The following is a 24,555-nucleotide window of genomic DNA, read 5'->3' as shown; positions in this document are numbered from 1 at the left end:
AGATGCCAATTGAATTGAATAAATAAATAAAAAATCAATAAGTATAGGCCTTCCTTGAGAGGCGTGGCACAAGCGGGTCAAGCAGGCACTTCATCTGAGTCCAAGTGCTTACAGAATCAAGTAACCAGAAATATGAAGATGTTTCACACGTGCGAGGGCGTAAATTGACATGGCATTCTATCCTCTTCATCTCCTCTCACGTAGATGAAATATAACGTACATTGATCGCAAGAGTGTCACATAATACTTAACCGTATAATGCCACTCTAACGCTTTCTGGACTGTGCGTTTGATCAAATTAAACGCATCGTTGACGCAAGACCCCTACCTTCATACAACAAACTATAAAATTAACAATATTTTGAGTGTTAAAATCATTGTTCATAAATCTGGTTTTGTCCACTTACGAGCTATTTATATTGTTTTCTTCACAAAGATGAAGAAATATATGTAAGTCAGCATGTGGAGATGCATGAATGTGAAAGAGGCGAGGATTGTTTGCAAAGACATATTAATGTGGCGTTCTATTTCCTCTACCTTCCCCTGCGGAGAAGTAGTGTTATGGTTAATTATTTAGTTTTTAATAACATTTTGTATATAATTAAAATAGATATTATAATTGTATGCATAAAATCTATTTATTATATCATTTTCACCAAACATCAATTTCATTATATTTGACATCGTCAGATAAGTATAAAATAGTAGGTTAAGTCAATAATATAGTAATTTCATGCATAATTTAATGCAATTTATGGAATATGTTGCAATTTTCACATGTGGCAGTCTTCTGTTTAATGTGCGATTGATATAATGTAATCAAGCGGAACAGGTGTGAGCAAATAAAGGAAGGTTTCACTAAAACGGTTCTTGGCTAAGATTTATTATTATACAATAATCGTTTGAAAGCATTTTTCGAAAACAACTAAAAAAAACTGTAGTTTTGAGATTGGTAATCAGTTTTATATTTGAATATCGTTAAAAAATTGCAAATATGATTAAAAATATTAAAAGCGAATAAATCGCTAACTCCTTTCAAGAACGTCATAAATCTAAAAACTTGATTTTTCAGGAGAACGTTTTTAAAGTTTAAAAATATAATACAATGTATTAAAAATAAATATCGAGCCACTTATTGAACTTTTTACTGTGCAACAGGTCTTTTTAGGTAAAACCTGAATGTTTTTTCTCCATTTGAAAAATATTTAGTATATTTAAAAAAATAATTAAACAATACCTTTTCTTCAAAATGCAAAAACAACACTTTTTGCCCTGTAGCGGGTAAATATTAAGTTAAAAATATGCCTCTTTTTCTGGGATATAGAACATTTTCTGGGCATTCCGAAAACATGCACAACTGAAAACTGACGATTTTTGATTTATGACGTTCTTGAAAGGAGTGAGCGATATCAAAATTCATTTTTTACTAGTGTTAGCTATATACCCGGTAACTTGTTACTTTAGCTGGGTATGGTTAAAAGGAAAAGAAAGAAAACAGAAAGTCCAAATTTCTTATATGTTTGTGAAGTACTAAAAAACAGTAAAAATCTATGAAACAACGATGCAATCGAAAACGTTGAGAATGCTTAGTGACTGCAGTTGTCAGGAAGCGCTCTGTCTGCCATGAGCAATATTTGGTGATGTGTGAGTTGCTGTCACGTTCATAGGATGGTATATTGTAGTCAATTTAATTGTTTTTTTTTTGTTTTCTGTCACTGATAAAACACCTTTCACATGTCGCTCACTCCTTTCAAGAACGTCATAAAACAAAAAACTTGATTTTTCAGGAGAACGTTTTTAAAGTTTAAAAATATAATAGAATGTATAAAAAATAAATATCAAGCCACTTATTGAACTTTTTTCTGTGCTTTCTGATCTTTTTAGGTTTTTTCTCCATTTGAAAAATATTTAGTAAATTTAAAAAAATAATTAAACAATACCAATTTCTTAAAATAATTAAACATAACAACACTTTCTGCCCTGTAGCGGGTAAATATTGAGTTAAAAATATGCCGGTTTTGCTCGGATATAATACATTTTCTGGGCATTCCGAAAACATGCACAACTGAAAATTGACGATTTTTGAAATATGACGTTGTTGAAATAAGTGAGCGATGTGTCAAAGCAATCGGTAATTTACTTAAGGAGTTTAAAGATTTCGAAAAAAACAAACATCATTTATATTTTGATTTTGAAATATAAAATCAATTCTCAGTTTTAAATCAAAATGATTTGAAATTGTTCTCCCGGAATCTGAAAAAATATTTTTTTTTTATAATTCAAGTGTTTTTTGGGTCTCGACGCCTCTGAAAATGTTGAATTGTTCAAGATACATTCGTTTACAAAAAAAAATCTTGAAAAAATTACATACCTAGTTGTTATCTCATTCTATAAAATGTAGTTCTACCAAGAAATATCAGTACAAAACTAAAATATAAAAAAATATATTTTTATACATTTTTTGAAAAATGTATTTTATTTGTATAACTGTTTTTTTTCAATATGGAATAACTTTTAATGCTCTTATTTGAAGTTTTTGCTTTTTTATATGTCTGCAGTTACAATATAAATGAAAATGTGTTTTTTTTTAAATATGTATCAAATTGAATGTTTCACTAACCAAAAAGATCTTTATCTGAAATTATATAAATATATGTATGTATTTAAAGGTGTCACAATTCTTCTCCGTCTTATTCCTCATTGCTGAGGGTTGTGACCCTTGCAGATGCAATGATTTCTCCAGTTATCCCTTGACTGCGCTGCACGTAGCGCTCCAACCACTGAGGTGCCTGCTGCTGCCTTAATTTGATCGGTCCATCGTGTGGGATCTTCCTCTCCCTCTCTTTCCCTCCAGTCTACCGATAACAACTAATCGTTCCAGGCTATCCTCGTTGCCACGCGCAACGTGTCCAAAGAACTGTCACAATATAAAACTTATTTTAATTACATTTATTTCACACTTATCGTTAAAAATTACAATGGCAAATATAAGTTTTTTATTGTTTCCTGTATTTTATCATAAAAATCTATAAAACCCAATACGTTTCCGATGTCAGAGATTGCCTTAAACTTTCACTTTTTGGTGAATAAATATTCTAGACACACCGATGGTTGCGATGCCCCTTGAGCATTCATTAATCCCTAAGAATCGTCGGAGAAATCTGCAAAAACAAACATTTTTTAAGAATAAAATAACAAATATCCATATGAAGTTGTATTTTGAAATCGAAGAACTTAAAAATCTGTCAACTATCGATTTGTTTAGTTTACGTAATAATCGAGGAAAAAAGAAAACAAGCTCAAAGGAAAGTTTTTTTTTGTTAATTAAAAAAGTCATTGAATATTCATGCTTCTCCGATATTTTAACAATCCTTTATATACGTTTTTATTTCCTTGTTGACCTTTAAAAACAAATACGTATCTACATCGTCTGATGTAGATACATATTTGTCTGATGTATAATCCAGTCTGATGATGTCGGTAACGACGAAACCCGGTCGCTGGTCAAATAAAAATAATGTGGAAAAAAGCTAAAAATATTGGTTTTAATCTAATAATATATGTATCTACATACATATTTTTTAAATTTATTATGATAGCCAATTTTTTTATTTATTAAACTTTTTTCTCTTTTGCGTTATCTATGTTGACCAAAAAAACGGAGAAACCTTTGTCATAAATAATAATTTATTTGACACAATCTGGTTAAATGGAAAAAAAAAGAAAAGGGAAAGAATAACTTTTTGATAATCGGAGTTTAGTTTTACAATGCTTGTGAAACAATGAAAAAATCAAACTTACTAACTAACTAACCATCACGCTGCTTCCCAGCGGGGGTAGGCAGAGAGAATAGAACGCCACACCGCTCTGTCTTTGCAAACATTCTTCGCCTCTTCCACATTCATACATCTCATACACACCCGCTGATTATTTCGACTCCTAACCTGACCGCTTAAAAGTATTTGACATACCTGATCGTGCGAAGTTTTTCTAGGTCTTCTTCATGAAGCAAATGTATTTAAAAAAAGGAGCAGAGAATAAATTAAAAATAAATTAAACAACTATGCAATCGAAAACAATAAACACGCAAATCAAACAACGTCAGCGGCTATCAAGAATCACGCTGTCTACCATGATCAATTATTTGAATTGCATGTATTACTGTTAGGTCCAGCAGCTGGCTCTGCCACAGCTACAAAAAAAAATAAAATATGTTTTTTATCTGTCATAGGTAAAAAAAAACATATCTTCTAAACGCATGTCTTTGAATGCAACGTTTTTTTAAATTATTAAATATTTTTAAATTCAAACTTATTTAAGATTTTTTAAACTTTTTATCTTTGCTACTTTTTCCCAAACGGTTTCAACACGCACCTTATCATCTTCAGGGATAGATATGTACTAAACTTAAAACCAACTAATAATTATTATTTTCTCGCCTACTCACCTAACTATGAATGAGTTTTATTTTATAAAGAATATATTCACAAATATTTCTGTTAAGAATGAACATATTTCTATTAAGATATTATATTTCAACCGGTTTCGATAGGCACCTTGTCATCTTCAGGGATGGATATGTACTCAAATTGAAACTCAAAAATAGTATTTTAATTATTGTTATCTCTTCTACTTACCAAATTATGAATGAGTTTTATAACAAATTATAGCTGCGCTCTTAATTTTGCAATAATAAAAACATATATTCAAAATGGGATCATACATATGTTACCAACGTGTGAAGAAATATGCTAATTATTCTAGAGAATTCCAAATAAATGGTATAATTATCCGGAAAAGAGATTAAAATTTAATAAATGAAATGTCTTAATCACGATGCATATACAATAATGTTGATAAAAATTAAACTCACCTTAATTTAATGCTCTGCGGAATGTAATGGTACAGATTTTAAACATTGGGATGCATTTCTGTCCCAGTAGTGTAGTGGTTAGAGCGTTCGGCGTCAAAATAAATGTGTTTTTTTTCATTATTTTTTTTTAATGACATGTAATGAATGGTAACATATTATTTTGAAAAATGTATCAATAATTTATTTCAAGTAATAACAATTTAGCAATTGAAATTAAACTCTAAAAATTCATGTTTCTTTTCTTATTCCTCTTGGTGTAGGCCTTATGGCCTGTTTTTAATTAGTCTCCTGCGATGTCGATTGCCAACAGTTAATGCATCTCTTTGTTAGTCTGCCCGGGAGTCACCTTCCTTGGGGTTGGTCGTGCAGTGCGATGTGAATGGATTCTGGATGGTTCCATTCTCCTCACATGCGCATATCTTCTTCGTTGCGTTCTCCACCTTATGACTTATTCGGTATCGTTTTTTTAATATTTTTTTAATTAAAAATTAAATATAATAAATTAAGTGGTGCATTATCAATAACAAAGCGATCACACATACACACGAACTACTGTTACAAGGAAATGTGCTTTAATCATGATTTTCTTGGAATTTCCTCGTAAATCTGAAATAAATACAAAAACATAGATCAGTTAAAAGATGCGCCCAAATAATTTTCTATTTTTTTTTATGTGTTTATTTTTCACACTAAGTAAACCAAAAATTTTTTTTGATATACTTTCCATCTTTGGCAATGGCCGGATAAGTACTTGAAATAAGCTTCGGTGCTGACTGTGCTTTGCGTTTTATAAACGCATATGATTGATTGAACAAGTCAAACTGTTGAGATAATCGTTTTATTATTTTAAAACACCTTTGTTCTAAAAAAATCATTGATTTAATTGATACGGGATATGTGGAGGTAATGGATAACGGGAGAATGATAAAAAAATACACAGAATAGAACGAGGATGGTCAAAAAAGACTTGGCACCACCAGATCATTCGGAACATAAAATCTAGTGGTGTCAATAGTCTACGTAATCGGAAGGTATATGTATGACTAGATTTATGGATGTGAAGGAAGCTAGAAGTGTATGTCAGGACAGAAGAGTGTGGCGTTGTATCCTCTCTGCCCACTTCTGCAGAGAAACGGCTTGACGGTAGTAGTAGTAGTACAGGTCAAGGATGCACCGGATAAATACGAAAATTAAATATTACTTTATAAAATGCATAATAATTACAATAATGATAAATGTGAGTTCAGAAACACGGGACGTACTCATCAATGCACTAGTCAGATCAAAGATCCGCTACACATTCAATGAATAATGCTTTGTTACTAAAACTACCTTTGAAAATGAAAATCCTTAACGAATCCTTTAACTATCCCACATAACAATGAATGGCTAAGATTCTAAAAAAATCACGTTTACTTTCAATCATCTTCCCCTCTACAATGCCCATCACATAACAAAACAAAAAACGAAAACAGCCAAACCATTTCATCAAAAAGTGTAAAACATATACAAGCGCATAGAAGCTCATACGTACTACGCCTTGTTTTTTTTTACTTACCGGTATATTATACTCTTCCTTTTTTTCTCGCGTTGATCTCTCGCGCTCGGCATTCGTTTTCGTTTGAAACATGGAGCATTATTTGAAAATGGATCTTCAAGACGGAGAGTATAAAAGCTGGTGCATCAATTTTCAGAAGCATTGCGTTCTTTACTCCACCGGAGGACGCATCTGAGGTAGTCTTGAGAAAAGTGCGAGTGTTCTTTTTTCTCAACTAAGTGATCTCGTATTCGGTGCCGTGAGAATTTACTACCAACGGTAAGCAACGAATATTTTTATGCAAACTTTTCTATTAAAATTGCGAATATAATAGTCTATAAATATGTCAGGGCAATATGTGAGATTTTTACAAAAAAACGGGATTGAATTCGTATTTTTTGCGAATAAAAAATTTTATAAAAAATCTTGATTATAAACTTTTATTTCTTACCATTTTCATAAAATTCAATATTTTTAAAATAAAGTTTTATATTACTTTAACATAAAGTATGAAGAACATATAAAATTAAAAATAAAAATAAAATTTAACGTCTAATATTGAAAGCAGTTTATTAATATGCTCGCTAGAAATCCAACATTTTGAATATTATAATATTGAATTGATGTCCACATTTTTTAATTTAATTTATATTTTAAAGTCTTCTTAATTTTTATTCACAATCTTGTCATTGTAATATTTCATATATTGAATTTATTATTAAATATTTACTGACCATTTCATAAATCTCTCTTATTTTTGGTTAAAATTATACTTCAGTCATCAATTCTAATATTGATGTATGTAATATGTATTCATTCAAAAACATGAAATATTTCAACTAAATTTACTATATAATGCTAGAAATTTCAAGCAAAAAAAAATATTTTCAATAAAATATAAACATTTTATTTCAGTAATGAATTAACGGTAAAAATGTTACGTGATACACTAATATTAACAGATATTTTAAAAACATAAATACAAAGATTCCTAAAAAATTATTTATAATACAAATTTGAAAAAAATCGATGATATAAAAAAAACAAGACAAAAACATAAAAGTTCCGTTAAAAACGTTAAAAAACGTTTCACACAGGAAAATTGCAAAAAAAAACATTTATAGCTCGAGATTAGTTGTTTTTTTCTCAAACAAATTTTTGTTTTAAAAAATAACATGCATTACAATATTTATAATAAAAAGTAACACGCAAAAGAAAAAAATATTAATATTACCTCCAAAAGTAAAAGGCTATGGAATGAAAATGAAAAACAATGAAATGGCTAAAACTATAAAGTATATTTATCGTATCGCTTACCTCGTAAAAAAATACGAGGGCCGCAAATAACTGCCAAATTATATCAAATTAAATTGTTATGTACAATTGTAAATGTGAAAAACGTAGTTACACCAAATATTACAAAAAAATCGAAAATAAAATCACCTACGACATTTCAGTTTATCATGGGCGATAATCCTTTTAACTAGAATGCGAACAGAATCTCTATTACTATAATTCAGGAGCATTGTCACATTACGTACGTAGAAGTTTTCACTCGCTCATTAAAATTCAATGCCTACATAAAAAAACGTTTGCTTCAAAATGATAATAAATTAACAGCCATGTGCATTTCAATAATAAAACTGTATTTGTGAATATTCACGGAATATGTAAAGATTTAGCACATTTATGACGATTATCATTCAAAATAAATAAATTTGTCATTTTTAGTCTAGAAAAACGTTAAATTTTCAATTAAAAATAAATATTTTATATAGAAGCAACCAGGTTTAAAATCAGGGAGTATTACCATAAAAAATACTTTGACCCTTTTTACCTTATATATATATATATATATATATATATATATATATATATATATATATATATATATATATATATATATATATATATATATATATATATATATATATATATATATATATAAATATATGCCTATAATTACATATATGTGATTAAGCAATTTATACTGTATAATGAAATCCTTCAATATGGAAACAAATATTCCAACTTAATAAAGCATAAAATTTTGAGTTTGTCCAAATACTTGCTCACAAATCTGGATTATCTCCAATTAGGAGTAATTATTAACATTATTTTAAAAATAATGTAAAGTGTAAATTCAGTTAAATTACTAGAGAAGTTGTAAATCAATTGTCCTGGTTTTATAATAAATAAAATATTCTAAAAACTATGATATATAAAAGTTTTTTAATAATTTCAATTAATTGATTCGGCAGTCACTTTGTGGTAAAATCTTTCCATTTTTAATTAATGTTTTACTTAGTAAATACCACTATAGTGGTATTTACTAAGTAAAACATTAATTAAAAATGGATAGTTTTTTAATAATTTAAAGGTGGAAAAACATTCCAAAATATAAAATACAGCTTGCTTATTTTTGTCAATGGTAATTTTAATTAATAAATATAATAAAATGTGTACTTAAAGTTCATCCTTTAATGGATTTAAAAGTTAAGTCTTATTTACGCACAGAATCGAAAGAAACAATGTTTTTTCACGAAGTGAACTTATTTAACTTGACTTGTTTTAGCCGATCATTATTCAGGCCGCATTTCTTGCAAATTCGGTCTGTTCTCGCTCAGAGCTCTGTTTTCCTGCCATTTATAACCTTAACAAGGCATTTCTCACAATTTAGCTCATTTGACATTCCACTCACACTTTATACGTTCCGCCCAAAGTCGGCTGTTAGATAATCAGGCAACGATAATCTCAAAGGTGCGGTCAAGGATGAAATCCTCTATGTACTACTATAGGGTCCGCCATCTAAAGTTTTTTTTTTCAACTAGTGCTTATTTCGTGAATGGTAACATTTAGCTCATGTCTGATTTGACAGATAATTAGTTTTATTCTTCCGCTAAGCGAATATGGTTGTGTTTACGCTTGAACAACGCTGGGAAATATTGCGACATTCGACTTACAGAAGATGCCGATTTTGCCAAAAAAATCATCTTTTCGGATGAAGCTCATTTTGATCTTGGCGGGTATGTAAACAAGCAAAATTGTCGTATTTGGGGTACAGAAAACCCGCACGCATACATTGAAAAGCCGGTACACCCAAAACGAGTCACTGTTTGGTGCGGATTTTGGTCCAGAGGCATAATTGGGCCATTTTGCTTTGAAAATGAGCAAGGAGTGGCCGTTAGTCAATAACGATCGTTATCGGGCCATGTTGAACGGATTTTTGTTCACAAAAATTGAAGAAGAGAATATTGGCAACATTTGGTTTCAACAAGACGGCGCTACGTGCCACACAGCCGAAGCTACACTCGATGTTTTGCGCCCCATTTTCAAAAAAAAAATGTTATTTGGCGGACCCTTTACTACTACCACCATCACGCTGTTTCCCCGAAGGGGTAGGCAGAGAGGATGGAACGCCACACTCTTATGTCCTGACATACACTCCTCGCCTCCTTCACGTCCATACATCTATTCATACATGCCCTCCGATTGAGCAGACTTTTGACACCGCCAGATTTCAGGTTCTGATTGATCTGATCGTGCCAAGTGATTGATCTGACCGTGACAATATATACAATGTGATAAATTTATTATGGCCACAGTAGTGGTTTGTGCCGGGTTGTGGTCCCGTGGTTAGTGTCGCGGACTCTTAAGTCAGAGTTTCTCGGTTCGAACACAATCTACCAAAAATTGATACCTATTTCTAATAATGAGCCGCTCAGGCTCACATAAATAGTATTAAAATGAAATATTTGTGAAAATAATAAAAACACAATTTCTTCAATGTTTTTCGCAGATACTTTGTGGCACATTTTATAAACTTTGTAAAATTCATAAACATAGTTTTAACCACTTATTTATTATTAACACACTTTAACCTACCGGTTTCGATAAGAACCTTGTCATCATCAGGGTTTATTAAAAACATAATTATTTCTCTTTAAAAAAAGTATTACTAGTACATATTACTAGTTATTTAACTGCTACCATAGTGTAATAGTCGGCACGCTCGGCTACCGTACTGGAGGCCCCGGGTTCAATTCCCAGGGGGAGTCAAATAAATATAAGTGATTTTTCACTTTTATATTAATTCAATATTACACTGCGGAAGCGGAAGGCTGATCATCTTTTCTTCATGTGTTGACGATCAAGATAACACTGCGTTTATATGATGCAGAACCCTATGCACCATTGGGTGTATGTAAGGGTTTGAAGAAAAAGTATTAGAACATTCTGAGTGTGTCCAAATACTTGTCAAACACAAATCTGTGTTTTCTCCATTTAGGAGTTATTATTCCTTTTTTTGACATCTCAACAAGGATGAAGACGAATATGGAAGTTTGGGTCCTTACAGGACTTATGACCTGTCGTAGGCTGGTTAAGTGATCATTTTACATGTCACACGTACGTTAAGTGATCACTTAAACAACCTATGATAGGTCATAAGCACTGTAAATACCTAGACTTCTATCTCAATAAAGATGTTGAGATGTAAAAAAATAACGAAATAACTGTATAAATATACGTGTGCGCAATAAAATAATTTGAATTCTTAAAACCTGTTTAAAAAATTACAATGTAACGAAAATTTCATACAAACATGGACAAATAAATCGGATCATCATTTTTATAGTAATATAATATTATAATACTAAAGTAATATAATATAATTTTCTCAGGTAAATTAACACTGAAATCAGCCATATGACAGGTCAAAAGCACTATAAATACCGAGACTTCCTTCCATATTCTTCTTCATCTATGTCAGATGTCAATACCTCCTTCTATATGAATACGAAAATAATTAAATTTGATATATGACACAATATTTTCTTTGCACTTCAAATGGTAGGTACACATATAAGAGTACAGTTATATTATGTTTATCTTATGTAACACATATTACACACACTTTCTTTCTTATACGTTTTATTTACTCTTCCATTATTTGTCAATATCTTATCTCATTAGTGACTGAATATATGCACTTTCTTATTTATTAGCCGAACCTTATTTCTAAACATTACATCTTCAAACAGCATACTTCAATGTTAAAGTGTTATTTAACATCACACATCATCTACGAGTTACGTAGAACGAAAAATATCGATCTCCTAAAGAAAAATAAAATTTCAATTATAATTTTTCGTGATTGAAAAACATTATTTTAAATCAGTTAACAGCAAAGAATATGATGTATAAAACGTTGTGAATGTTATTTGTAAATTTACATGTATCATTTATGTCCGCCTTCTTAGTATCCCGGTTCGATTCTCAGGGGAGTTAAAATAAATTTAAGTGTTTTTACTACCTTCTTTTATATTCTTATATTTATTGAATACTACCCTGGATCAGTATCTGAAGCGCAGAACTGATCACCTTGCCTTCATGTAATCAGCGATCAAATTAAAGATGCAGTGCCCTATGCACCATTGGGTGTAGTTAGCAGTTTATATAATTATTTTATCTTCTTTCGGTAGCATTTCTCTTACTTACAGACAAGCCTCTAAAACACACTCTTCGTGAATTATTTAATTGCAATACGAAAAAGTAAATTATTTTTTTAAATTAATATTTATACATAAATTGTTCTCTTCCTATGCGCTTAAAAACTTTTAAATTTATATTAATCCTTTTATAAATAACCGAATGAAATTCAAAATATAATCAGAACAGCAGATATGTCATGATTCTTGAAAAATATTGTACACAGTAATATGAAAATCATTGAATAAATGCGTGTTTAAAATGAAATATTAATTTTAATCATTTTTACAAAATAGAGATAGGTTGATTCGTTTCTGTAAACTTAATACATTGGCAGTGTGTAACATTGGCTTGTTTAATGATGAAATGAATTTACTCTTTTCTATGTTCAACCATAAACTTTACACTTGCATTTATGGAGGGATTTATATCCAAGGAAACATATAATTTATTACATTGTATTAAAGCCAGTAAATTTATACTCTACGCTGTAAATATTTTCCAATCTCGTATCGAGATATTGTTTCATAATCATTGAATTTCTTTTGTTTCTAAGAATCAATATCTTCCAACCAACCAGAAACATTCGAGTGATACTAGTCAAACTTTGAATCTATTAAAACCATTAGAAAGAAATCAGAGGGTAGATAGGAGTATAAAAGAAGAAAATTTCAAGTCAAATTACAATATTAACGGTATGAATGAACATATACAGGGTGGCGCAAAATAAATCACAAGATGATATAATTTTTGCAAATGGCGTAGTACGTCAATCGTATTTGATGTTTGTAAACTAAATAGCTGCAGAATATAAACTTATTTAAAATGGAGTAAAAGAAATCATCCGATTTTGTTAAAAAAAAACAGCTTTATTTATCATTTAAAAAAATGCGTAATGAAAATAGTGGAAAAGATGATATTCGTCAAGTGACTGCACCAGTTTTGATGCATATTTGTGCCCGTTTTATCATTTTTTGTAAACTGCAGCTGTCTAGCTAGTACAAATTTAAAAAATGATTGACATACGGTACCATTTGAAAAAATTATAACATTTTCCAATAGGGTGTTAATTTTGCTAGACCCTGTAATTACAACATTATGTATTTATGGAACTGTAAATTGATAAAAACAAGGAAGGCAAAGGAAGAGGTATAAGGTAATAAGTTGAATGGGAGAGGTAGAGGAAGTAACGGAAGAGTGATTTACTTACTGTCGTGCGACTGATTATTTAAAGCCCATCTTTGATCGTGTTTTATGTACAAGAAGTTCAGAGGTCGCATGGGATAAACGATGAAATAGAATTGCAAAAGCGTAATATAACGTAGCTATAATTACTTCATTTTAATGTATAAGCAATAGCATTATTGAGAGAAAGTATAATGATGATTTCCTGATTACTTACGAATATACGTGATATAATTATAACGGAAAATCTATTCCCCTACATATATATAGCCTACAATAATATTTTTCATTGATTTGGCATTAACATTGAGGAATAACAATACATCAGTTTTAATATCTAAAATCAGTTTTAGCAAATAAAAATCTATCAGCGGAAGCTAAACTGGCAGTACACAATGGAGTTCTGGTTCCAACCCTTATGTATGGAAGCGAAGCATGGAGTTGGCAAAAGAAGGATGAAAGCAGACTGAATGCAGTCGAAATGCGATCCCTCAGACGAATGTGTGGCAAAACGATGTTTGATAGATGTTCGAATGATGAAATAAGGAAAGAATGTAAGGCTGAGATAAGCATTATCGATAAAATTAAGAAAGGTGTGTTGAGATGGTTTGGACATGTGGAGCGTATGAGTGAAGAAAGAACGGTTAAACAAATTTATGAGGCGAATGTAGTTGGAAAAAGAAGCAGAGGACGACCGAGGAAAACTTGGCACAATCAGGTATGTCAAATACTTGAAAACGGCCGGGTCAGGAGTCGTAATAATCGTCGGGTATGTATGAGGAGATGCATGAATGTGGGAGAGGCAAAGAATGTTTGCAAAGACAGAGTGGTGTGGTGTTCGATTCTCTCTGCCTACCCCTGCGGGGAAGCGGCGTGATTGTTAGTTAGTTAATAACAATACATAATAATTTTAATTTTGAAATATAATATTTTAATAAGACTATTTTTTTGGTTTATTAATGTAAACACGACTAGTTTTGAGAACTACAGATGTTCTCATCAACAGTTGAAATACAAACTATTAGTTTTATTTTCAAATTTAGTTTGAACCTGGTAATTAAAACATTTATAGTTCTACAAACAAACCGTGTTTATATTCTTCTTCCTCTAACCCCTATTCGCACTTAATGGTGCATAGGGCACTGCATCTTATTGACGCAGTGTTATCTTGATCGTTAACAGATGAAGGCAAGGTGATCACTAATGTGCTTCAGGGACCAGTCCAGAGTAATATCAAATAAATATTATAGTATAAAATCACTAATATATATTTCCCCACTCCCCTGGGAATCGAACCCGGGACCTCCAGCACGGTTGCTTAATACGCTAACCATCACACTACGGAATTAATATACCGAAAAAGAAGACTTCTCAAACAAGAGTTTTCTATTTATATACAAGGACCTCACTAAAAAAAAATTGAAAAATTAACTTGACATCTTACAAAGATTACCAATCAGCTCAAGTTGTTCGATTTTTATAAATATATATATTACGTCAGGTTTTATGTATGCTTATTAAAAAATAATGTGATGCGGTCTCATATTTCATCATTATAAACTATCGCTACATAAGCAAATTTGAATATAAAACTCATATATGCGGGATGAAATGATGTGTGCTATCAGCATTAATACCTTATATGGTACTTTACAGGCGGAAATATTACAAATTATAAACTAGGTAACAAAACAAACAAACAAAAAAGTTAATTTTCAAAATAACTTCGGGATATTACAACATTCACACAACTCTGCTAATTTTAATAATAAAAATTTATGCAAATTTTCTTTTCTTTTTTAATGTTCATCGTTTTTTGTTTATCACGTGAAAATAATTTGTAATACGTATGTATGTGTGTAAATTCGATACTTTAGGCGCTGTAATCCAGGCATTAAAAGTAAGAAATATTATTTTTAACGATCATTGGTCGGACACAACACCGTATACGCAATATTTTCGTCTTTTGTCAATAGAAAGTGTTAAGCAGAGATAATGGCATGAGAAAAAACATTACATTGTAAAATTCTTACTAACCCATTCAGACCCAAATTCATTTTTATTATTTTAAAATGATGAAACTGAAAATTGCTGACGTTGTTGAAAGGAATAAGCGATATACATATTTATGTTTATATGTACGTTAGTATATTAGTGTATAATATATATATTTTTTTTTTGTGTATTTTTATTATTTACATACATCGTTTTAAAGTCAAAACTACTGCAAATTGTTAAGTGCCTTTGATATGATTTTTCACGAAAACGACGCAACATAAATTACCTGATATTATTAAATAAAATAAATATTTTTAAAATCTACACTTTAATATATTTAAAAAAACTCATGAGATGTCTATAATACTTTTGGAAATAAAAAAATACGTACATAAATATTTCACATCTTAAAAATACATAATTTAAATAACCAATTTAGTGTTATTTCGCTAAGTAGCGACAATGAAGAAATATTTCAAACTATTTTGTGTTGAGATGGATGCTGCAATTCGTCAATAACTTCTCAATAGTAGTTAAAATCAACAGCAAAATATTTGTAATAAATCCAAGTCAAAATTACATAAAATTCACAGTATTTTTTAGACAAACTTAATTTGCTGTCGGTACTTAAGAGGTTAGTTAAATGACTGTCGCATTGCTTCGGAAATGTACTTGTACATAATTGCCGGTTGACCCTTCGACCTTTCTCAAATCTCACCTTTTCCGTTATGGTACGAACTAAAAAGTAGCTGTAGGCAATGTTGAAATCTGATGCGTCTGTTAACACGGTTTTTCATTGTTCATAACTTTCTTCGTTGATATAAAATTAAATTTGTATTATAACGTACGTGCATTGAATGTCTTTGTTTGATTATTTCCCAGATAAGTGTTATTACTCTTTGTATTGTATCGACAAAAAGGCGTTAAGGCTTTTCTACCGTGTAAAAGAAAAATTAACTAAAGTGGCACCAGTAATTATTATTGTTAACATTTTTGTAGAAACTTGTCAGAAAAAATCGTCAAATGAGTATAGTTCTTATCCTTCTTACCCTTATCTACACTTAATGGTGCATAGGGCACTGAATCGCATGAATATTTTAGTGACGTAAGTTTTAGTCGTTGGCGTAATTACACTTATAAAATAATATTACAGGAGATGTCATTCAGACGCTGTAGCAAAAGAAATGGCCATTTTATGTACTCAATTCTACAATGACACTCGCGCCATCTCGCTGAATTTCACCACAAAATCAATTCTGTCCATGTTTCTCCCGATGTAAATAGTCTGCCACACATTTTTACAAATTTAACTTGTTTTTTTTTAAAAGTGTAATTACGTCATTGTTGCACCAAATGAGCGATATGAAGGCAAGTTGACCATTTCCGAAATTCGGATGGTTATCATATATAAATACTAAAGTGTAAAAAATACTAATTTGTATTTTGACCAATACGTTTCGACGCCATGATAATCACAAATCACGCCAAAAATACCTGCCGCATACGTCGGTTTTCCGAATTCGGAATTCCGAATGCACAAAATCATATTTAAACAGTAACTAATTATTTTCCCGGATGGAAAATATTCCGATAATTTGGATTAAAAAAATTTTTTTCAGTATGCGTATTTTTCTATTGTAAATAATTGAGTATTTTTTTATAAATACAAAAATTCCGAGTACGGAAAATTGACGTATGCTGCATAAATTGAGAATGAAATGCCCTTTTTTAAATTGCGTAGGTACCTACTACTATTTTTTCATACTAGTACCTAAATAGCTCATTTCATTTGCGCTTTGTATTCGCACATTCCTACATACATTTTGTAATATAATGTTCACGTGAATACGTACAGCGAAACAATCAATATCTCGCGTTATATGTTAAAATACAAGCATAATGATAAAACGGTCTGTACTTATAGTAGTATATGTATATTATGTATAGTTTATAGATAATACTCGTACAAGTATTTGTAGCAGAACTTTGGCAGTTGGTGTCATAGGCGCCGTGGCTTAGTTGGTTAAAGCGCCTGTCTAGTAAACAGGAGATCACGAGTTCGAATCTCGTCGGGGCCTACGGAAGATGACTTCCGAAAATTTTATTTGTTTTTAATATTATTCTTGTTAAAATTTGAATACGCAAATATGAACTAAGTGGAAAAAATATATAGAGCAATTTTTCATTACTAAAAAAAAAAAATTAAAAATAGCAATGTGCTTTTTAAAAGTAAGCACTTTAAAAACATTATTTTGAATCGTATGGAATATTCTCATTTTACTTTATTTTTTAAAAAGAAGATACATGTATTTTATATAATATATACCATTGCCAAACAAATATTTTTTATGTTAAAATATCAATTTAAAAAATGTTTATGTAGTTTTTTAAAGTATTCACTTTAAAAATATTTTCTTAATTAGTTTGTAATAATGATTACTTGAATTTCTTAAAAGTACATAGAGATAAATAGGTGTGGATGTAGCGGCTTTTAAATCGTGAAGAAAGAACGGATGTTGTGCATTTTGTCTGACCTTATGCGAAAACGTCACAATGTACAGTTTTATTGATGAAAAAAAACTAAGTAATGTATATTTTTTTTAATTTCAGGTAAAAAGACTTTAAAAACTTCAAAACAACTCCAAAATGGCGAGATTTACACTCTCGGTAAGTTTACAATAATATTTATTTTATCTTTTATCCTTCCCGATATCTTTTAAATATCACCTTCTTCTTATTCTTCTTCTTTTTCATGGTGTATACCTTGCAGCCTTGTTTAATCGTTGGATTATGCCATCATTAAATGTTGTGATGAATGATTCAATAAAATGGTCTAATTATAAAACAGGTTTTATGCTTTGTTTCTGCAGGATTGAAATCAATTCCAAAATATTAACTAAGACAGACGAAGGAGATTTAAGATTTAATAACTTAGTTGAATGTTTTACATTGAAATTGTTTAAATATAATAAATAATTCAAATCTTTAAATCACCTGCCAATAGAAAAACTGCTCCCGAAAAAGCAGTACGAGTTAAAAATAAAAGTATAGTTTTATTTGTAACATAATGAATTAAATAATAACTGTCCATTAATGATTAAAATATTTTGCATGTATCAAAATTTTCAATTTTTAATGAATAAAATTAATACTTGATTTAACGTGTTTATGGGAATTCCTTATAACAGGATATTTAATATTCACAAACAAAAAATTATAAAACGCTAAAAAATGATTCCTAATTAAGCACCGAAAACCAGTTTTTCCACAGATGGCACTTCGTGGGATTTTCCCAGAATTGATATTATTTTCCTAATTGACATATTTCTGTCTTTAGATAATATTAATGTTATAAATATTTGTGGGTAAATCCAGATTTGTGAACAAAGATTTGAACACACTCAAAATATTGTGTTACAGATATTTTTACATGAACATATCTCGAACCATGTTTCGAACATTATGCGTTTTTCTTGTTATAAATAGTCTTCCTTTATTTTTATCTCCAATTTCGGATGTAATTATAAAAGTGATAAAATAATATGACCACATTACGATATTCCATTTTTGTGCAGTCATTACTATTGACAATAAAAAATATATTAAAACTCGAGAAAGTACATACATATATTTAATTTACTGCCCAAACCATTTAAAAATATCTCTCTAATTTTAACAATCTAATCTTTTCTTTCACTGAATAAAATTGTTTTCGGTTGAGTCCGCTCTCTTTAAAACCCTTCTTTTTTATTCATTCCGATGAAAAGTAAATGCAAAAAATATAAATACTCTATGTAATTATTATTTAGAATTATAGATTTAAAAAAATGCTCTAGTGGTATGTGAAAAACCAAAGAATTAAATATAGCAAAAACAAATTTTACAGATTTTTTTGTAAATCAAGATTTTTCCAAATATTAGCTCGAATAGAGGGTTAAAACAAAATATTCTCTAGAAAAAGCATTACTTTTAAAAGGTTGACATGCAAGAGTTATAAAATAAACTTTTTTTTTAAATTTCATCAATCGATGTGTTAGTCGCATTGTATTAATATCTATCCATTTTTATTTAAATTTTACTTAGGAAATACCACTTTATCTTAAAATCTATTACGACACGTGTTTCGATGGATTCCGCATCATTTTCTAAAACTCTATGGGAAGGTAGGCCTACAAGAAAAAAGCAATGACCCTGGTAATAGTAAAATTACCATAGTTAACGGTTGAGCCGAAAGAAAGCAAAAGTTGTGCATTACACAGTACATCACGTACTCTACTTGAAAAGTGAAAATATTCACATTTCTTACTATTTGTATTCAACGCCGAAGACAAATTACGACATTCTCTTGTTTATTTCCATACGACAAATCGTCTGTATTCAAATTCCGACATAACAAGTTATTTTATTTTATGACTTTTTTACAGGCAGTTCATTTCTAGTATTGTCAGTTTAAAATTTATTACAACTTACGTTTTCGTTATATATTGCAATTTCACCCTGCCTTATATTTGAGATATAAGAATAGAGGAATGTCTGAAAAATTGACACCACCGACGATAATAATTTTATCAAAATATCAAATTTTTAGCAACATTATGATACAACTTTTATTCAAAATATTAGATCGAAAATACCGTATTTTCAACCACTTGAAGCTTTTGTTTTCATATAAAATAATACAACCAGAATACAACGAGTAAGCATTTATTCCTAGAGTTTTTATACAGAAAAATACACCGAAAAATAATGTTTAAACCATTCATTTCAAGGGATTTTATAAAAAAATATCGAAAATATCTCAATATAAGTACATATTTATTTCTAGGGTTTTTTTATACATCAACAATAACATATTTTAATCACTGTTTGGTAGAGTTTTCAAATAAAATAAAAAAAATCTCAATTGAATAATTTATTGGTAGGGCTTATTTAAAAATAATGAATCGAATATTTATATTTTAACTACTTATTTCTAGAGTTTTCGTACTTTTACAAAATCACATGGTTAACCACGCAATGTTGGAGATTGAACATAAAATAATTTGTAAAAATATTACTTTCTTTTCATTAACGCATAAGAATACCATAAAAATACCATAAGCTTAGGAATTGACATAAAGGCAATATGAGCAAATGATTTTTTTTTATATTCTTTAACATACAGCAAGCTATTTTTGGATAAAGAAATACATATTTTAACTCTTTCAGTGCTATTATTTACTGATTCGGCTTTTTCTTTGGGGAATGACATGTTGATTTTTTTTTAATTAAACACTTTTTTTAATATACCACTTTAATGGGTTATATATATACGACTAGCATATGAAAACATCTGTAAGAAAACTTAAAACATAAATTTTTACCAGAAGGTGAAAACATTAGTAAGTTTTCAAAAATAGTACTTTAAAAAAATAAAATTCATTAAAGTGGTAAATTCAAGTGTTTAATTAAAAAAAATCTTTCAGTGCTATTTAAAACGGATGTAAAAATATTAACAAATGCAGTATAAGATTTATTATTGCATCCATGAATAAGAACGCGAATATTAAAAAAAGGAAATGATGTATTTATTTTTCTTTGACGTATTGCGTGGTTTTAACAATCTGTAAAATAAATAATGTAAATTTCATCACAAAATAATGACGAGATAACAGCACTTCACATTTCGGCAAATCTTCTCGACTGTTGACAATTTCAATAATGAAACAGCTGTTGAAAAATGACAAAAATGTCAAATAATTTCACTTATGTAAACAAGTTATATCATTTCTGCTATTCTGTCATTTATACATAGAGGTCGTTTTAGGATGAATATTTAATTAAAATCAAATATGCTTAACAGTAGGCATCTTGATAATTTGGCCTCGAGTTGCGCAAGCGACATTGACATCAAACGATTTTTTTATTTTGTTAATTTACTGTCGAAATTTATTTTATTATTAAAATACTTTCTAATGGTGAAGATACCACTCTAATTTTATTTACATATTACATTATGTAAAACATAATTATTACCTAATAAAGTAATTATTTTTTTAATCTAAATTTGTAGTACAATGATAAGTAAAATGTGTTTATTTAGTAGCCATTGGAATATTTTATTTTTCGTTCGATTTTCGTTATCACACAAGAAATCAATTACATTTTATTGATGTAATATTCAAATGCAACTGTGTGTCGAAATTTCAAAGCAATCGGTGAATAGCTGTAGGAGATTTAATATATTGAACAAACGAACGTTTACATTTTTATTTATATAGACATATTATTTTATACAATGAGTGTAATTTTTTTTTAAATTTCATTAATTGATTTGGCAGTCATTTTGTAGTTATATCAATCCATTTTTTATTTTTATTTCATTTTATATCTATTGCGACCCGTATTTCGATGCATTCCGCATCATACAGTGTTTGAAAATAATGTACGAGTAGGTATGTCACGTATCACAATATGTTGTATGAAAGAGTTGTATTTTCCAATTGTAAATTAAATTTGAAATAATTTTTAAACGATAATTTTTTATATGTGTCTCCTAAGTGTCTTTCACTGGTTTTTAAACACAAAATAATGAAGCTTTTACGAACTGATTTCAACGGTAGTGCTAAAAATATGCATATACATATAAAGTTGATATTCTATGTATCACCAACAGTCGTAAAATACTGTGATTCGCAAAGCGAATTTATGAAAAGAAAATAATATTCTAAGAATTATGATATTTTGATGAACACATTTTTTTTTAAATCCTTTTGTACGTAGAGTACTTTAAAAACGATATTTTTATAATAAATGTATGTGAAATGAATTCGCTCTAGTCCATATAAACCACTGTTTATGAATTGATTTTCTCAACCGATGAACCGATTATAGGAATGAAAGTACCGAGAGTTAATCCCAGTGTCAATCTAATAGGAAATTCTGTACTGTGCAAATACACAGCACGTATGAAGGCATGCACGAACGTGCATGTTGGGGAAACACGTATGTGCATAAGTACTTGATTAGATTAATTACAAAATTTAATCAAGCCACTTACTGATCTTTTTGCTATGCAACAGATCTTTTTAGGTAAAACTTGAAGGGTTTTTCTCCATTTGAAAAATATTTAGGATATTTAAAAAAAAATTAAATAATACCTTTTCTTCAAAATGCAAAAACAACACTTTCTGCCCTGTAGCGAGTAAATATTAAGTTAAATATATGCCTCTTTTGCTGGGATATAGTATATTTTCTGGGCATTCTGAAAACATGCACAACTGAAAATTTACGATTTTTGATTTATGACGTTCCTGAAAGGAGTGAGCGATGTATGTTATGATTACTATTAAAACATTAAGAGATAAATTTTATTTCATTCATTTTATCGACAATGATTTTCTCAGCCTTGCATTGATTCCTTATTTCGGAACATCTATCATACATCGTTTTGCCACATATTATTTTTAATAATATTTTTCAAAACATTTCATAAGGCATTGCGTAAAAATGTAAACCTCTCGACGCAAAGTACTTGAGTGAAGATTTTAAAAAAATACACCTGTTAACAAACATCTTAATTCAAGAATCATTAAAATTTATTTATTCCTGTCTAATAATAAAATTTCTACTCATAACGCAGGCATAATACTTATACAAACAATATATTTTTCGACTGACATTTTTATATCTGACCTTTATGAACTATCAAATAAAGAGTTATAAACATCCAAGAGAAATTTCAAATATTTGCATATTTTTTTAATCTAATTAATTAAAAGCTTTATGGTAATATTCGCTAATGTGTTGTGATCAGAATATAAATTTTTACTCATTATTAATTAGCTAAAACGTTTATGGCAATTCGATAACTAAAAATGCTTTCTTTTATTTATTCAAAACATATTACATACATAAGTCATATATATTATATTTCCGATGAGTAATTTCTATTTCTCATTTTGGGACATGGGATCAAGGTTAACGTGACTGGAACACAAATAATAAAGTTACAAAAAAGAGTTTTTTTAAGTAACCAAAACTAATACATAGCAAAATATAAAAACAATGAACAGGTATAATAAATAGGCATAAGAAGCATATTTAAAAGTAATAAATGAGAAAAACATGAGGAATTTATTAAATTTATATTTATGTTTATTTTCATTAAAAACATTCATTTTAACTTGCTGTACCCGGCCACGCGTTGCTGTGGCTCAGTCTGGTTATATGGAAAAGATAGGAAAAAGAAAACACACATCCAATATGTTGAATTATGTGTTTGTAAAATCTTTAAAAATATTTAAAATCTATGAGACAACATTGCAATCGAAAGCATTTAAATGATGTTTAATAACGCCACTGTCAAGAAGCACGCTGTCTGGCATGAGCTTTGTTAAATATTGAGTTTGTTGCTGTAATATTCAATGGATGGCGCTGCCGTATGAGAATATTGTTTTTTTTAATGCTGTGGTCATATAAAAACACACGCGTATTTCGCGTGAGGAAAAACAAATTATTTAATCAATGTTAACTTATTTGGCACTTAAAATGCAAACAATAAGCAAATTTAAAAAAAGTAAATAATACAATTGAATAAATTAATACTTTATTTAATTAAAAACTAATAATATTTCAAAATATGTTAAACATGATATTATGGTTTAAATATGAAAATTATACTGAAGAATTTTTACCAAAACGAATTGAAAAATTGATCGTAAAATATTTAACACATTAAAATGCGTACAGTTGTTATTTTTGTAACGTATGTTAACTAAAAACCATTATATTCGTCACAATAAATCACTGACCCTAACGATTAGTTAAAAATAACTATGGTTTTAACAATATTATGATCTTTTTCTCCCAAGTAAAGTTTAACCGAATGCGAATAGGCTAGTTATGAGAGATTCTCTGAAGATCTAAGAAGATCACAGTTAACTAAAATTTAACAAAATGTCATATTACTTTGATTGCCTATATTTCAACGAAAAGCTGCCGTTGTCTGTGGTCAATTTGTAGGAAAGTGAAAGTCCATAGACAATAGGAAGAAAGTCGATATGTCTTATCTCGGAGCAGGGCTAAACGCTTTTGTTAAACCTACTCACGCTTACGTCTCATTCTCACAAACGACTAACTGTAAGTCAGAATGAGACAGACTATCGAGAAAATGAGGAGCGTTTTGTTACGCATAATTATAAAACAAAATTGATAAGTGGCTAATGGTGACTTCAGTAATGCTACTCACCAACTCACCGCTTCCTCGCAGGAGTAGACAAAGAGAATAGAACGCCATACTACTCTGTCTTTGCTAACGGTCTTCGCTTCTTCCGGATTCATGCATCTTGTCATACATACCGATTACTTAATTTTGTATTCGAGTATTTAAAATACTAATTCATTCTATTTTTTTCTCAGTTTTCCTTCGCCTTCTTTTTCTTACTAGATTCGTCTTATAAATTTCTTTTTTTGTTATTTCTTTAAATATTCG

The 24,555-nt window shown here is 29.5% G+C and overlaps 1 protein-coding gene and 1 non-coding gene across 2 annotated transcripts in view; both read left to right on the top strand.

Moving 5' to 3' along the window:
• Positions 1–6,571: 6,571 nt before the first annotated feature.
• LOC148308060 (uncharacterized) overlaps positions 6,572–24,555 on the top strand; it is a 28,611-nt gene continuing 10,627 nt past the window's right edge. The window contains exons 1-2 of the mRNA XM_088262255.1: positions 6,572–6,689; positions 17,694–17,750. Coding sequence (XP_088118381.1) covers positions 17,730–17,750 — 21 coding nt within the window. The 5' untranslated portion in view covers positions 6,572–6,689; positions 17,694–17,729. The remainder of the gene's footprint in view (positions 6,690–17,693; positions 17,751–24,555) is intronic.
• TRNAT-AGU (transfer RNA threonine (anticodon AGU)) lies at positions 17,088–17,161 on the top strand. The gene has a single exon. It is a non-coding gene; the product is annotated as a tRNA-Thr (tRNA).

Source organism: Brachycentrus maculatus, unplaced genomic scaffold (assembly GCF_059751285.1).
Source record: "Brachycentrus maculatus isolate JH-2025_06_01 unplaced genomic scaffold, ASM5975128v1 h1tg000176l, whole genome shotgun sequence".
Classification (NCBI taxonomy): domain Eukaryota; kingdom Metazoa; phylum Arthropoda; class Insecta; order Trichoptera; family Brachycentridae; genus Brachycentrus; species Brachycentrus maculatus.
The sequence above is the reverse complement of the archived record's forward strand: the minus strand, read 5'-3'. Positions and strand labels throughout refer to the sequence as shown.